At 29.7% G+C, this 17,992-nt stretch overlaps 1 protein-coding gene across 2 annotated transcripts in view; it reads left to right on the top strand.

The window, feature by feature from the left end:
• The window catches only part of LOC129942883 (semaphorin-5A), a 32,172-nt gene that overhangs the window by 734 nt on the left and 13,446 nt on the right, over positions 1-17,992 (top strand). The window contains exons 1-3 of one of the 2 annotated variants that reach the window (XM_056052002.1): positions 14,413-14,511; positions 14,673-14,794; positions 16,379-16,478. In XM_056052002.1, the coding sequence (XP_055907977.1) occupies positions 14,674-14,794; positions 16,379-16,478 (221 nt within the window). In that variant the 5' untranslated portion in view covers positions 14,413-14,511; position 14,673. Of the gene's footprint in view, positions 1-14,412; positions 14,512-14,672; positions 14,795-16,378; positions 16,479-17,992 lie in introns of those variants that run through there. The other variant, XM_056052001.1, reaches the window with a different exon arrangement.

Genomic DNA, 17,992 nt, shown 5'->3' with positions numbered 1-17,992 from the left:
AGGTACAGCTGTAAGTTTCCATAAATATTTATGCCTTCACTTGACAGGAGTCTCTTTTTTCGCTGTATTACGGCTTCTTATTAAAAATTCAGTAGAAGCATAAAACAAGCTTTTTTGCAGCATTCGAAGATGAAGTCAAGTTTTAGCTTCAGCTTGAGCTCCGGAGTGTGGTATGAGGAGAGCGCTAGCGCGCGCTACCTTAGTTTTTTTTTGTTGTCTTTCTTATGTTTTGATTTCAAAGTTGTTAAAGTATCTTTTAACTATACTCGTATCTCTATAGATGTTATGTGCAGTGTAAAGTCAACGGCATTCGCAGCATTGGCAAACTCACAATTGCAATGGCAGTTCTTTTGAACAAAACAAATGTAGGTATGATGACGGAATTATTGTTGTTGCAACTGAAGCTGAGCTGAGCTGATACTCAACTCGTACGTCGTACAACAGCAGCAACAGGCAGTTAAAGACGATGTCGACTACGACTACGACTACGATGACAAAGACGAGCGAGGAGTGACCTACCTACATAGAGTTCCATCTCTCGGATAATCAAGTACTTTAGTGTTTGCGAGTATCTGCAACCTACGGATCTTTATACGACGAGAGTTGTTGGATTAAAAAATAAATAAAACTAAAACTAAGTACGAGTACAATGCAAAAGACCCAGCCACACATAAATGGAAACAATTGCCAGTTGGCACATTATTCAAGCTAAATAGGTACACGGGGGGATCAAAGTTAAACAACAACAACCCAGCAAAAACAACAACAAAAAAGTTTATGCTGGGTTGTTTGCTAATTAAGTAATTTCGGAACTGTTAAGAGGTTATAATTAGGTTGCTGTGCTGAGTTGAGCTGGATGAGGTATGAGGTCAGAATTGTATGGTTCTGTGATTGATGTTAAGAATCTTTTCACTTCCGTGTATTCTTTTCCAGGTTTTTTTGAATCTTTATTTTGATTTTGATTATTTTTCACTTGAAACAATAGCTCGTTAGAAATTAGGCAGAAATGTCTTCTTTTGTAAAGGGTTTTTTTCGAGCTATATTTTAGCAACTTTATGAGATACTTTTTCCTGCCTGGTTTCATTGACCTATTGTTTGGTTGTTATTGTCTTTCTTTTTTTTTTAAATAAAAATGAAGAGAGAGGTTGGCTTTAAACATACTTAATTTCCATATTTGGTAAACGTTGAAAATTTGCCTATCCGTTTTCAGTTTCAGGTGAGAGTTAAATTTACTAAAAAGACAAGAAAAAATCAGCAAAAGTTTGCAAAAACCGATTTAGATGGGTGTCAGGGGAGTGCAAGCTTGTGCATACATGTATTTGTAGCTTATTGTAAGTAGGTATCTACATTAAGCAAATTGTTTTCGCTTTTTTAAAGTTTTTTATTATTGTTGTTTAATTAAAAATAAACGTCGAAATTTTTGCTGATTATTTATTTTTGATCCGAGGAAACTTTAATTTTTTTTTAATAAAACACGTTATGACCTTGAGTTGTATTTTTATTGAATAAAAAGCAAATACTTAAAGCAATTTTTGCAACACAAAAATAAACACCTGAGAAAAGAAAAAAAGGTTTTTTAAATGAAAGGGAAAAAAATAGGTACTTGTGTACGAATGTAAATAAATTACATTATATTTTTAAATATCTGATGTAATTGCAGTTAATAGTTAACCTTTATAGACATAAGTTTGAAAAATGCGTTGATTTAAAATGTTTGTTTTGTTTAAAATGAGTTAATACGAAACAAAAACGAGTATTTTTTAAGAAAAATCAATTGATGTTTATTTTGTTGTAAAAACAAAGGTATATACATTACAGTGCTTATAAGTCAGATGGCCACCATAGTTTTAAAAGCTTGAATCGATTGTGAACCATTGGAAACTTTCACGTACTACCAAAGGATAAAGGTGATAAATCGCAAGATAACGGAGGCCAATCTTTTCTCCTAGAAATCCAACGGTCAGGAAACTGCTGCCAAAATAGCGGGCTAAATGAAACCTCTTACTTGAAACAAAAAACAGTCTAAAACTCAACATTGAATCTGTCACTGTTAAATCACTTACAGAAAGCATTACATACAAATATGTAAGCCGTATTTTAAAATGTACTTCGAAAAACAAGACACTTGAAAAAGAATTATTTTCCCTAGGATTTTTACGCTGAATCCTACATTTCAAGCCTTTAAATAAATAAATTAAAGGTTAGGTTTAAAAAATGTTTTTTTCTTTTATTGATTTGACATTTTCATTCATGTTCAGCATCATCATTTGGACTTTCAGTTAATTGATTTCATAATTATTTTAAAGTGATATTTTGTAGTAATGAAACAAATTTAAAAGCAAATTCGCTAAACCGACATCGGTTAACTAATTTGATGTAATTTTAAAGCCCCTGTAGAGTTTAATACAAATTATACCAATCGAATGCCTTTTTTTACTATCTCGCATTTAAACATCAATTGATTTTAAAGAACTATTTTAAATGGAAAATTTAAAATGTATCGTTTTTAAGCAATTAAAAATAGAGGAAATACAAATTTCGTACTTTTAAAATGATAGCTCCCTTTTTCAATATTCTTAACTCGCGAATTTAGCGCTTTGTTTATTTTTTAAGCAACTCGAATAGCCCATTTTATAATGAGTGCAAACTTTATAACATTGTTACTATTAAAGGAAAAACATTAATTATTTCCAGGCTTGGATTTAGTCATTAAAATTTAACTGAGCCAAAAAACAGTGTCTTTTTTTAAGAATACAAATTCGAAACACCGAACAAAATGAAAAAAACGAATAAATTTTCGAGTCCCATGGAAATTGTACCAACTTACTTTGACTGTACATGCATTTATTTATTGTAAACGATACTATTAAGCGACTGTCTTTTAGGCAAATTCAAAATTGCAAGCAAAGGTTTTTCAACTAAGCTCATATAAAAAATTATTTATAGAGAAATTTACTATACTAAGAGGTTCTGAATACAAAATATAGAGTTAAGTATTATGGTATTTTATTTTTAAAAACAAATATTGCATTGGATTGAAAAATATTCCACTAACAAACTTATAACGTTATTTAATGACAATTTACATTCGAATTTAAATTGAAACCCTTTTATTTCCAGGCATTTCAGCAAAAAATAAAAACTTAAATTTTAACTTTTATTTCAATTTGCACATCTTAAAAACGATCAAAATTAATTCTTCCGAGCCAAAAAAAACATACTTATTAATAATCAATAAATATACAACAACAAAAGATGACAACATCGCAGTCATTTAAATTATTAAAGTTTTTTATTTGTTTGTTTCTTCACTTTAAAAAAATAAAGAAACCCTCATCTACGGCTTTTGCTTTTCATATTCATATAAGTTATGCGACAATGATCACGTTTTCATAATCGCCAAACAAATGCAATGCAATTTCTGTGGTATCCTTATACCGCAGAAAAACTTCATTTTTATTGCTTTTCAACCTCAATGGTATGGAAATTTCAATACGGCTTCCATTTATTGATATGACGTCTTATGTAATCTAATAGGCCGGGCACTGTTATTTGCAACATGTGAATACGCCTTGTGATGCAAGTCTATAATACATTATATGTTATGTAGGTATTCCCACGCTCATCGATAAATCGATGGCAAAAATCTGATACGTTGGGAGATTTCCATTTGATCTTTAGGTATTTTATTTTTATCGCCGTCGTCGTCGCCATCGTTCCAATTGAAAGATTGAAGTTATTTTGAAATTCCTAACCACAATTGGAATTCTTTTTTATTGCAGCTAAAAATTAAATGCATACTTAAATAAGTTCAATAAAAACACTGAGTAAGATTATTCCATTTATATGTGAGCAGGTGAGCTTCAAGTCTGTTCATATAAAGTTCTTCAATTTAAAAAAAATTGTATTTTTACAATATTTTGGTTAACATTTAAAAAAATTTTGTCACTAAAAATTGGTTTTAAAAGCTAAGAACACATGATTTTAACGTCCCGAATTCGAATTTAAACTCATAATTGCTCCATCAGGTACAAATTTTAAAAGCAAATCTAAGAACGTTGAAAAATCCGCAACATCGTGATTTTAAGGTTAAGGCTAAAAAAGAAGTAGCTCTTTGGAACAAACATTTTATGATGATTTTGCAAAGCTGAAATGTTCATCTTTTAACTAACTCACTTAGTTTCTAGAAAATCTAAAGTCCTAGTCTTCTTCGAAAGTTTTAAAATAACCTTTAAAATGCACCAACTTTAAACTTAACTCGCATGTTTTAAAATACCCATTACTTTTATATTTGTTTCAATATATTTCAAAAACTTGATTTTATAACCATGATAACAAATAAATAGTTTTATAGCAGAGTTACTTTCAGATTTATGAATGACAAGTGAAGAATAACAAAGTTAATATCATACGGAAATATTGCAGATATATGCGTTATAAAAAAATGTAGTTCAGGAATTAAAATAGTCTCCAAAAATCAATATAATAGTTTTAGAATTTTAAAAGGTGGTATCTGAAAAAACTGCCCAGATAGTGATTTTGAAGCTGGATTGAACTCATAGGTCACTAAAAACATTGGTATAATTTTATTACCAATTAATAAACTTATTTTCATAAATTTAGATACTTTTTGGTAACACAAAACAAGCGTTTCTACCGGGCCTAATAATTCTCGTTTTTGCGTGTTTTCAATAAAACCGCTAAAACGATTTTGGTGAAATTTTGAATTTTAGTTTTGTATGAGAATGTTTAAGATAGTTTGTTTGATATGAGCAAAATCAAAAGATGTAAACATTTTCAAAAAACAAAAAAAGAACCTAAAATACAGGTACATCTGTACTGTAACTGAAGACCATTATGAAAAACTGTAACAAGTTTGTAAGGCAGATAATAGAATGTGGACAATTTACTAACAACAATAAAATGTTGCCCATTTTATTATCAGCCTTTTTTTACTAAAACGAAACTAGGTTAAGATTTGTTCGTTTATTTTATGTAAAAAGTCTATTTATTAAAATTTATTTAGTTCTTAATCGGCTAGTTCAAGCTTTAAAAAAAAAAAACTAGATAAGGTTTGACGAATTCACCACACAGTCAATTTTATTATTGATATAACTATAAAATCAAGTAAATCATACAAACTTAAACATTACATTTGTGGTGTATTTATTATCAAATTGATAGCGCTACAGAAAACTAAAACTTCAAAGCTGTGTCCGGCACCGATAAAAGTTTACATATTTTATGTTTGTATTTATTAACATATACATATATACATAATATTTTTCACGTGTGGGTTGACTTTTAATTTAAGTAGCCGTTGCACTTTTTGAGCTCACTTAATCGTGAAGCATTATTTTGGCCTCATTACGAGGGTGAAATTAAATTAAGTATGCCCCGTCTTAAGTTTGAAGGTTTACTGAAATAAGGTAAAAGAAAAAATGTAATTCCAAAACGAGTTCGTTAAAATGCATCAATAATGAAAGATATGCATCATTAAAATATGTACAGGGTTTCAACGCCAAGCATAATATGCATTTAGTACACACTTCATTAAACAATCTTCATTCCTATCATAAATTGATACAAACAAATAAAAACAAAATCGATACTCTCTTTTTTTTTCCTCAAATGGAAATATGGGACACAACTACGGACCGATATTGGGGTATCAAATGACGAGAATTGATATATGAGATGGTTTTAAATGACTGAATTAATAAAAAAAGTTATCGATGGTGGATGATTGATTTTAATGTTATGTCAATATCGTTTATATTACTGGAATTGATCTCCAATATAAATTCATGCGTTCCATAATTTCTTTATCTATCAGAAAATTGTATAATTTTGGAATAAAGAAGAAGGTACGTTCGATACGTAAATTCCTGTTTTTAATTCTTAAATTCGGTCTTTTGGATGATATGAACGTGCTCAAGAAAATCCAAGGCAACTAAAGGCTATTTTGATCCTCTTTTGTAGCTCTTCGGACTAAGTTTTTTTTGTAAGAGTTTCAGAACGATAGTCCATTCCGAAGGGAACTTCGAAATCGATTAAGTTATCCACTCTGAATTAAAAAAAGCCATACAATGACATGTGTCAGCTGTATTAGTTCTTCAATTAATACAAAATATTTCTGATATTAAGAGTTTTAAAGTTAGGAATCGGTACCGAGTATTGTGGGACTTCTACTGCACCGCAACTATCAGTTAATCAAGACCAATTTATGGAAGATCGACAAATTTGTATTCTTTCTTTAAAATTCATATAGCTTTTATTAACCACTTCTGCGACCATTTTAATTTGAAGGTCACGATGAAGATTTCTATTTATTATACACCAAGGGACATTTATTATTGCTTTGGAATGTTTGGATATATCGATCCATAATTCATTTCTTAACTTTTTTTTGGAGACTCAATTTCTTAAAATATTGTGCAAATATTTTCTGGCGAAAAATTTCGGAAGTAATTCTTGGCTAAACGCAAATCGATACAATGTTAAACGCGTTACATTTTTTACATCTAAAATTGTCAATTGAAAAGGATTTAACAATAGGAAATTCTTTATTATTTATTTTTTTACTTGAACTTAAATACATTATCGATTACCAATTTTGACTAATTCGCTAGCATCAATATCAATATCAAAAAATTTCGGAGTGATAATAGAAATTTCCTGTTAAAAAGCGGTTATGAAAATCTCGACCATTAAATATGCCGATTCACTAAAAGCTGATTTTAAAAATACCAACTGATAAAATGTCTCTCAATTGTCAGTTGACGCTAATTATTTTTCTCAAGTATTTCCTTTTCGTTAATAAATTTGGAGAAAAAACATTGTACGAGTACTAGGCTATTCGAGGCTATTCGAAAAATTCGCGAAGTTTTTTTCTTGACAATTTATTTCAAATATATCCAGTATTAGTTTCTTTTAAAAAATCTACATTAGTTATTAGTTTTAACCCGTTTAGAAATTTAGTGTGACATTGAAAAAATTGTACTTTAAGGAATATATTTCAAAACCTGGCATGATTCTGAAATGTTAAAGCGAGTACAATTCTAGTAAATGAGAAACTAAAAATAAGCAAAAAACGTTCTCATCACCGCTAACATGAATTCAAAAATAGAATATTTATTCCAAAAATCGATATCGTTACCGACAGCTCTATGATTTAAAAAAAAAACTGCATTCTAAAATCGAGGGTTTTTTATTTGTTGACATAATTTCAGTCAACAACAATTAGATGCAAAATTTTAAGTTCGACAAATCGTATAGTTTTCATTTTTTTATAGTTTGAAGCGTGAAGAAATTCTATATTTTTTGAAAATAAACTGTATTTGGAAACATTACCTGTGCATAGAAGTTCCAATAAAGCTTTGTTGAGTTTTTACAATCAAATTACGCCAGTTGTTACCAGATAGTTAATCTGGGTTGTGCGAAATTCAAAAAACATTTAACTCTCACAAAAGGCTATCAAACGATATACCTAGAAAAATAATAAAAACAATCAATTATTTAATATACATATTTCACACTTATTCTATGAAAAAGTAAATATGTACAAACAAGTGAACCTACTTAAACTAAAAGACACACACAATACAATTCAAATATAATTCTCAGTAGCATTAACCTTGCGCCTATTTCTAGCCATAAGATAAACACTTAACTTAAACCGGGGTAACGAAAATAATAAAAAAATAAATAAATGTGTAACGGAAAGTATACCATACCACATAATTGATTCCATGATTGTTATAAAGCTACCCATATTTGTCAAATTGATTACCTTCTTAGAAACCTAGCCGAACAACAAGTTGTGCTAGATATGAGTATCAAGTCTGAGATGGAGTGAGGGCCCTCTGAGTTTCGGTTGAGTTTTAGGGCAAGACAATTCGGTAGTCTCTTTGCATAAATAAACTCAAGAGTTTCGGGTAAGAAAAATCAATATATAGTCACATATTCATATATATAAAAAAAGATAAACGTTTGTAGGAAGTTATTGGTTTATGTTTTATACGATCGTGCTAGGGCATCAACGACAACATCACCAAAGCACTTTCGACAACGTGTAGGCCCCAACATGCGTGGTGAGACCCTTCCGTTTGCACCTTTTTATTTTTTTAATGCACACACTATCTTTTCCGATACATGTTCGATGTATATCGACGATGTCGATTGCAGGGCCCAGTCCCACTATCACGCCACGCACGCTCCAGGCATCCATTATCACCGTAAACTATCACATAGCAGCAGTCAAGCCAAGCCATTTGGAAAGAAACCCTCACTTTCCAAATTTGTATCAATCTTACTTTTTATAAGTGGATGTGGAATATATTATTGCTGTTGATTGAATAGTTGGTTGGTGACCTTAAGCTGCCACATCTGTGTAACCTATGCGTGCAACATGTGGTTAAAATTAAGTTTTAAAAAAACACATAATTTGTATCTCAAAGGGTGCGGGCGTTCCTAGCCGAGTATATTTAAGAAGAAACCCTATATATAGAAACTAGTAAATCTGAATCAGCATTAAGTAACAATAAATGGAAGGAAATTGTGATATTTTGTTTTCGCGTGAATTTTGATTTGAATGGAAAAAAGCAAATTATTTCCGGTGATAATATGAATGATATTTTAATAGAAAGACATCAACGATTGATTATATTTTAAATAAATTTAAACATCAAGATCATCTTCAAGTAGGTGTCTTACTACTATTTAAATTTAAAGCAAACATCGCATTATAATAATTTATGTAAATACATACAACATACATATTGTACCTTATGTTGTGGAACTTACAAAACACAATTCATCCAAGAATGAAAGACTACACAAAAGTAAGCTCGGTGATAAATGTGTGTCTCCAAAAATGTGCGGACCTAAATATAAATATATTCTCGAGCTTTAACTTGGGTTTGGCAACTGAGACAAAAAACAAAAATGAAAGATCCCATCAAAAAGAATCTCCCGCCTTTGCGACATACAACAGTTTTTAAAGCTGTGTTTTTGGATTCAAGGCATGTTTGTTGGTGGTCGGTCAGAGCGGAGTCAAGGACGACATAAGTTACCTTTTCTTGTGATCGAAATTTAAAGTCTTAATGTTTTGGTATAGCACCCACGTTTTGTCGTATTTATAAAGAAAAGGAATAAAGGATTAAAGTATGAGAATGAGGAGAGATGTTTCAAACCAAAGAAGAAAAATCATCGGTGTTAATGTGACAAAAGTTATGGCTGTATACTTATGCGCTTATTAAATGCAAATGTTTCCTGGTTACGAGCTTTGCTTTTTTTCCGTCCAAAGAAAGTATAACCATATAAAGAATTAAGGAGTAACTAAATAAAAAACGTCTGATTTGTTTAATGTTATATTCAAATAATTACATTGGGATGAACGTAAACTTTATGAAAGGGTGCTGACTTAAAAATGTCCACCTAAAAGTTATCGAAATTATTTTGCTTGTCTTTATAATTGAAAAATTTAACTTATACCAATTTAAAAGGCTATTAAAATAATCTTCTACCCAGGAAAAATATTTCAAATTCAATTATTTCCCCTTACAATTTTTGGATTTATATTTTTAATAAGGTTTTTTTGGGACAAATTAGAGAATTAAAAATGCTAAGAATCAAATCAGCTTTGCATTTCTTTTTTCCTTTTTAAATGGTGCGAGAATACTTGAGAAATCGAATCATAAAAATAGTTTCTTTTGACCACAAAACCAAGAAATTTGAAAGAGAAATTTGGTTTATAACGGGTGATTTTTTAGAATTGTATAAGTTGGAAACAGGGTTTGTGGAATTTTTGGCCTAGTTATTTAAAAACTATCGATGTTGGCCAGAACATTGTTACAGTCAATTATGACTACATAAAGCCATAATTACTGACTTTTTTGTTCATCAATTGAAAATTGAAAAACCATATTGTGCAGAAGCTGTGATTTCCAAAGGAAAATGTCACACAAGTCACGCCACAATTGACATATTAAGGGAAACGTTTGGTAACCGTATGCAGTTTCGTTGCGGACCCGTGTGTTGGACCAAAAGATCTTCCGATTTAACGCTGCTTGACTATTTTCTGCATTATGTTAGAATTAAAAAAAAGTCTTATTTGTTATCATCTTCCATTTTAAAGTTCTATTCTTTCAAAAAGAACACCTTTTATTTTTGAGAACACACAAATCACTGAGTTCTTAGAATTATTTGACTATTTCAAAATTCACTTGTCCAATAAATAAAAACATTAACTCAAATTACTTTAATAATATAAGAAAGGTACCTGAACATTGTTTTTTAAAGGTTTTTTTGACAAATCCGGTGAATAACTTAATTTTTCAGCCCTGTTATGAGGTCTTGAGTTCAATCCCTGCCTTTGTCATCTAAATTTTTTTCACGGTTACTGCCTCCTGCGTGGAATTGAAAAATCCTCCAAAAGAGATTCTTGTCATGAAAAGTGCTTTCTTAAATTAGCCGTTCGGATTCGGCTTAAAACTAAAGGTTCTCTATATCTCTGACAACACTGCTTGCACACAGGAATGGTTGAGAGTTGTAAGTCACTAGATCATAGTTCTCAATGGACTGTTGCGACGCCTAAATTTTTTTATTTGTCATGAAATTGAAAGAAATCGGAAACTTTTAGGAATCCTGAAGAAAAAAACTATTGCCAAATACTTTTGCAGTGGAAAATTTCATTGCATTGCGAACTGATTTCGTAATACGGTTTTTCGACATTCGTAAAAGTTTCCACTTACGATGAAATTCGTGATAGGCCTAGATAATCAGATAATGTATTTATGTGTATATTTAAAATATTATTTAACAATTATTTTAGACATAGAAATCTAAATATTATTTGAAAGCTACTCAGCTCGTCCAATAAGGTATCTAAAAATTCACCTATCCTCCAAAACAAACTGAACGCAGCCAATATTGCGAGGAACGCCATAGTCACTTATTGTAAGGCAACCGACATTAATTGAAAATATCAGACAATGAAATTATAAATAATAAGAAAAGTGTTTAGCTATTGTAAACTCTGTTGTGACGGATTTACTGATTTAACATTATTGTAAGATCTGACAACAGCCTGTACTTAGCTTAAGTCTTCAAATTATTTGAATTTCTATGTAAAACCACAAATGCTTATTATAATTTGCCATAGCAACATTAAACAAAGTGATACGTGTAATATTAATCACTGTAATTCTTGGTAACAAACGGAATGCACTTAATAGCCCTTTTTGTTTCTAACGATCAATTAGCATTATTACTCAAAACTCATAAATAAATTATTGCTGAGTGAGAAGGGGAAACATTCACTCGATAATTATGTTTATTTCTATGCTTTAAGAGTTTTAGTTTTTTTTCTTTTTAATTTAAATGCATTAATTATATGTTAGGCGTGACTTTCCCTACCACATCAAACTCTTGATGATAATGATGAATAGAGTGGTAAATATTTTATAACAATCTTCTAGAAATATATTTTTAAATCGATAATAAAATTTTAGAAATCTTGGTTGCAGTGGGTGTTAAACATGCATAGGTGCTTTAAGTAGAATTAGTTTATTTTATAATGCATCTATTATCCGGTTTTCCGCTTTTATTGGCATTTTACTTTATAGCCTGAAAACAAAGAGCTGTTTTAATTAACTCAGCTTGATATAAAAATTATATTTATAAAGTTTTTTTTCTTTTTATAAAAGGATCGGTCTTTACCTATAATATAGAAAGAAAAAAACCAGTCAGTGGAGAGTTGACAGTTGACAGTGGAGTCGCATAATTTGAAAAATGGCTGGGTTTTAAGTCGCCAACTGTATTCCAATTTGTATATAGTGCATGTTGGAGGAGAACAGCGGGAATTATTTAACTAAGTAAAAGTTTAAAAAATATGAAAATATGTAAATGCAAATTAAGTTGAATAGCAAATTTATTGGTGTTTAGTTAATTTAATAACTTGATTTAATTTGAATTAACATCAAGTGCATATTTGTTTAGCATAATCGTGTTTGTAAAAGGGATTAAGCAGATAGTTAATGGGAATATTATTTAAATGGATGGCGCTTGCTATGGCCATTTGACATGATAGTGAGAGTTGAGTAAAATGCATTCACACAATTGTTTACAAATAGTGTTAATATTTTAATTTTATAAAAAAGTTAAGAAAAGATTTGGTTATAACCTTTAAAGTAAGCATATGTAATTTTTTAATCGGGAAGAAATTGCAAACTTTTGTAACTGTTACAACAGTTTTGACTTCTCTAAGAATTTAGGAAATAGTTTACTAATACTGTGTAAAAAGGTAAATTTACGAGAAACGATTGCATAAACCATAAATACAATCATCATATTGAACTTTCTTTTGAAAACAAAATTATTTGTTTTGATTAGTTTTCTCTGCCGAACATACGCGCATTTGAGGCGAATGTCTTGAAACAATAAAAAATGTTAGATGTATTAAGACACTCGTGTGGTGAGCATAAATCATGTTCAAAGATAGAATTATAATAGACGCAAGCTCACGTTTTAATTCATTTTATCTGTTTTTAACTTTTATCGTCAAATATGCAATCGCGATGCAATAATTGCAGAACACAGTCAGAGTTTTTTTTAGTTCTCTAAGATCTTAAGGTCACAATGACATTTGAATAATTTCATACAAAGAAAATTGATAAACGTATGCAGCAAAATTCTTGGATATTTAAATGCAATTTTTGTAAAACATTCTCCAAATATATATCAACACTAAATATGAATTTCTAAAGCTAATTAAAAACATCTAAAAATTAATAAGTTTTATTTTAAATATGAATTTCCGTTCACTTAAAAAAAAACTTAACACTTAGCATATGGAAGCTCTTTAAAACAGAGTAGAATTAGCCTAGTTCTAGGGTGATAGAACAATAGGCTGAGTTTATAATTAAAAGCTTTTATTTTGCGCTTACCCTACTTAAATGTATATTTTCATGAATTCAATTGCAACTGCATGCATGCAGTCATGCTTCAATTAAAATGAATGTATGATGATTGAACTGCTCAAAACAAAGAGATAGTCGGTTATGTGACATTTTTAAATATTACATTGTCTATTGTTTTTCTTTTCTGTCTTGTAATTATAACATATCATTTAAGTTCATTATGAATTAAACTTAAGGCAACCCAGGCTTTCTATAAACAAAAATGGTAATTTTACGATTTTATATGCTTTCATAAAATGATACTCACATTTACTTTTTTGCTGCTACCCATGAAAACCATTAAAGTATCTGGTCAACTGTCAATAAAGTTTCAAGTTATTATTCCCATTTCTAAGTCAAAACCAAGAAAAAATAAGCCTGGGTTCCTCCATTACTCTAACTTAACAAGACTGCAAAAGTTTTAACTGATGATAGATAGATAGATAGATTCTCAACTTTTGTTTGAAAGCATACAAGCAAATTTGTTAATTTAATTATTTATTTATATTAAAAGCATCTACATTTATTTACCTTTACCATGATTATATATTTTACCTTAGAATGCCAGACTTATTCAAAAATGATCGTGATTTATGCAGAATGTTTTCTTAGCGCAGTTAGGAAATGGCTTAAGGTTGTATAAAGATCTCACTATGGCAGGATGTTGAATAGCCTTAACTTAGTAAGAATGACTACAACTCTCGTAAGGAAAATCAGCCACAGGATAATCGACATATCCGGTATTTGCAAAACCCATCATCAGTGTTACTTTTAGCACCATTGAAGTACGAATAGACCAATAGAACTCCTTCCCTCTTCTAATATATTTCCATTTCCATCACGTTGGCAGGAAATCCTTTACACTGAAGTAATATGTATTTTTCTAATATACCTACATGAGTAGATACCGACTTATGTAAGTTTGTCAATGGTTGGTTAACGATCATGTAAAATTCTTGCAAATTTTGTCTCTAATCGAATCGCCCATTCGGCGAGAGCTGTGCTGAAATCACAAATATTCCCAGCACCAGCTACGTGATCAGAATCAAAACAGAGATTGCGTGCAATGGAACAATTAACGGTCATTTCAATACAATATAGTAATAAAATGTTTTGTGTAGAGTAACAATATTGCAAGGTCAGTTTTGGTGCCAAGTCAGTAGTATACCTACCTACCTACCTACCTTTTCGAATAGTGCTAACTCGAACTAGATACATTTAAAGAACATGTTTAACGATGGAAAAACATAATTTACGTGTGTACAAGAAAGATACACGGGATTATTGCTTTAGGATCTCGCCCTAGATTTCCCTGGAAAAACACACGTGTTTAAATGGCAGAAGAAGCAATCAACATAATCGAATGTCCCTTTTTTCGTGAAACGTGATATCCGAGTAAAGTTGAGGGTCCGCCGCCGCCGTTTAAGTTCCACACCAGACATAGACGCACGAGTATCTCCGAAAATTTGTCATTTGAGCGGAAAGAGTGAATCTGTCAACATCTCGCGTCAACAAGTGGAATACAAATTGTATATTTTGTTGTCTTTTGAAAGTAATTTATTTATTTTATTTTTTTTCGTTAGATTATCAATTTTTGTTTATGATGCTTTTTTGATTATGAGAATTTTTTCCTGTTGAAAGATAAATTTGATTATTGTGTTTTGTTTTCGATAAATTTGATTACAGTGTGTTTTTTTATTTGTTTATTTGCAGAATGGAGAGAAGATCATTTTTAATTATATTGCTATTTGCAATTATAGCAAATATGAGTGCTACAATAGGAAAACGTCAACTAAATATACTTGAGGATGATTCTAGATACATTTCATATCAAGGTAAGTAACTTTAAAAATAATTGGAATAAATTCTAAGTTGAATTTTTGTCAACTTTTAAGTAGTACACGAAATTGTGCTCATTTGAAGTAAATTCTTCATAGTTTTTCAATAGATAATATCTAAAAACCAATAGGTGCCAATAATTGTAGTTTTGATTTCCTTAAGCGAAGATAAGTTATATGGATATTAGTTTGTTTTGATAAAAAACAGGATGTGTTAGTATCTAGTGCATATTTTTTAACGATAATTATCTACAGTAATGGAAACAATTACAGACTCGACCTTTTCAAGTGTATTGGGAAGAGCATGAAAACCTAAAAATTACTTTACAACTGTCCATAGTTTAACAAAAAAAATATCATATTTAACTGAAATGAAGTAATTATAAGAAATCACAGAACTATTTACGATGGATTTGCACTGACAAAAATAATATAAAAGAATATTAAAGACGGGATATGTTTTATTTATTTTTCAGAAGAGACGTATTTTTAGGTAAAAATTGTTTTTAATCTTTTAAAACATAGTAATTACACCATTACATTTCATAAAAGAAAAACATTTTTTACCATAAAATTAACCAACTTGACAAATGTCTTTAAAAGTTTAAAATGCTATTAATTTGTATTTTTAACAATAAGACAAGTTCGTTTTTGCTTCGGTCCCTGGTTTTTCTTCTAAATTTATCCCAAAGTATTTTATAATGTTAAAATCAAATAGCTTTCATGACATCTAGATTAAGTGTATTCTAGTTTGCAGATGGTATTCTATCTCCAAATTTTAGAATTGAATCCCATGCAGTCATCGGCAAAAGGAATCATTGTCTAGCTTAGTATTTAGTACATAATTTACTTCATCCAACTTAACTGGCTTAATTTCAAAAACTGAATAAAACTAGCCCCAAAATCATACTACTTCCGCAAACCTTATCTCTGCGTGTATTTGTGATCGAATTCAGAGTTCTAGCCTTCTGAAACTATTTTCTCAATCACATTTAACATGTTTTTTTATTAAATTTATCTTCGTTGTTCTGACCAGTGTTTTATTGCAAAAATTAATATTTTTCTTTATTTTGCTTGCTAAGTTTGGTGAAGAGTTTATTTAATCCTGTCAGAAAACTTTCTTTCGTAAAAGTGGCTTTAGATTGTTCTATTTTAAGATCATTAAAACAGAAAACGGTTATTCTTTTAAAAGTCACACTGAGGATTTTTTAACTTCTACTTTCTGCAAGCCATTTTTATAAATTATTGAAAAAATTATATATTTTAAGTCTTCCAAAATCAAAGAATTACAATTAGTTTCTGAAATAAAAAAAAAACCTTTTTGTCTATCATTTTTCCAAGGAACGTTCGCATATATTCTTGTACATTACTCTAAAGATACAGATCGCATCTCATGATAAAAAATCAATAGTCTGAAGCGTATTTTGTGATAATATAATATTTAATCATACAAATTTCAAAACACCTTAAGCATTGAAAGTGGCAAATTGTTATCTCACTTATTGTTTGTCTTATATTTACTTATCATTTCATGCAAATTATACAATACATACAATTTTTTTCTATTTTCTTATTTCCCAGACTTAATGTCGTCGTCAAATCGTTTCGAAGACACCAATATCACAACATACTCAAGAATGCTCTTCGATGTTGCTAGAAATCAAATGATTGTTGGAGCAAGGTAAGTTTGAAAAATAAAAACAAAAATTAATCGTAATCACAATGTAAACTTGTTGACTTATCTTATCGTATTCTACACAAAATTCATCTTAAGCAAAAAAAAAAAAGTGTCAACTCAGCTTGATAGCATAACACACTAAATAAAAACAAGCGTTTGGATCGCAAAAACTTGCTCTTGATTTGAAATAATTGTCCGAGGTTAAGATACTTTAAATGATAGTTTTATGAAAATATTTATATGTTACCTATGAAACTACGTTTGGACAACATTTTAAGTAAAGTGGCGGAGCCATAAAGAAATTGAAACTATTTTAAAAAACTGTATACAAATAAAGCCAAAAACCATTAATGTTTTTGTTGACATTTTCTTTCAAAACGATAGTTATCGTTTCATGAAAAAAATTCACTAAATCACTAGATCACAAAAATTCATGTTTGTTCAAAAAAAGTTGACACATTTTAATGTAGAAGATTTACTTAAGTATCAATGAAATACCTTAACCTTATTCTCAAAAATATTCTGTTTTAAATATTTAAAAATCCCTTTATATATGTATGTATTTTGAAACACAGAATTTTGCCTTACCAGAATTTTGGAATACTGAATTTTGTCCCATAGTATTTCAGCGCGAAACCTTAAACAATGGATTGATGTTGGTACCGAGTTTAACCAAAATCATAATAGTAGTTTTTAATAATTTTACTCAACAAAAACAGATTTCTTAAGATCCCAATATTTAAAATAAAAATTCGAATTTCTTCTCTACGGAAACACACAAAAATACCCCATACAAAAATAATAAGCTCACTAGTTTCGTCCCTGAAAAATTCAACCCATAGAGTCTAAACGTTGACTATAAATTGAATTCTTAGGAGTTTGCCATAATTTTATCGTAGGGTTTCATTTATTTTCAAACCTTTTCTTATTTTTGTATGAAACCAATATACAGACTTAAATAAACTACAAAATTTGATCAAGTGATTCTGTAACCAAAAAATATAAATAGAACAAGTGCGATTGTCGCGAACTGCTTACGCAATTTTAAATTAATGATCATTTGACTGGCAGACTTTGATACACAATTAAATTAATTCAGAAGCTTTACAATTGAAGTAACGTTAAAATACAATATATGAGATCTATGTATATGTGTATATTTAAGTTTATTTATAAGATTTTTGTTCTGTTTACTTTCGTTTATTCTTCCAACATGACGGTTATGTTCATAACCTCATTTTTTTCCAAGAGAGATATAGAGATTGAAGAAGATCGTAATATGAGAATCGCTATCTGTTTTGAAGAAATTATCTTTCAAAAGAATACAAAGATAAGCCATCCTTTGGTACTTGTATTCTTGCTATTTGTTGTTATTTTGTCTTTATTGCTCATGTGTTTATTTTGATAAAAAAAGATTGTATAGTATCATAATAGAGGGTGTTTTGTTTTATACTCTCATATAAATTTGAACTTCATAGTAATTATAACTGATTCTATCTTAAGAACTATGCGGATCA

Source organism: Eupeodes corollae, chromosome 1 (genome assembly GCF_945859685.1).
Source record: "Eupeodes corollae chromosome 1, idEupCoro1.1, whole genome shotgun sequence".
Lineage (NCBI taxonomy): Eukaryota > Metazoa > Arthropoda > Insecta > Diptera > Syrphidae > Eupeodes > Eupeodes corollae.
Note: the sequence above shows the minus strand (reverse complement) of the source record. Positions and strands in the feature narration are given on the sequence as shown.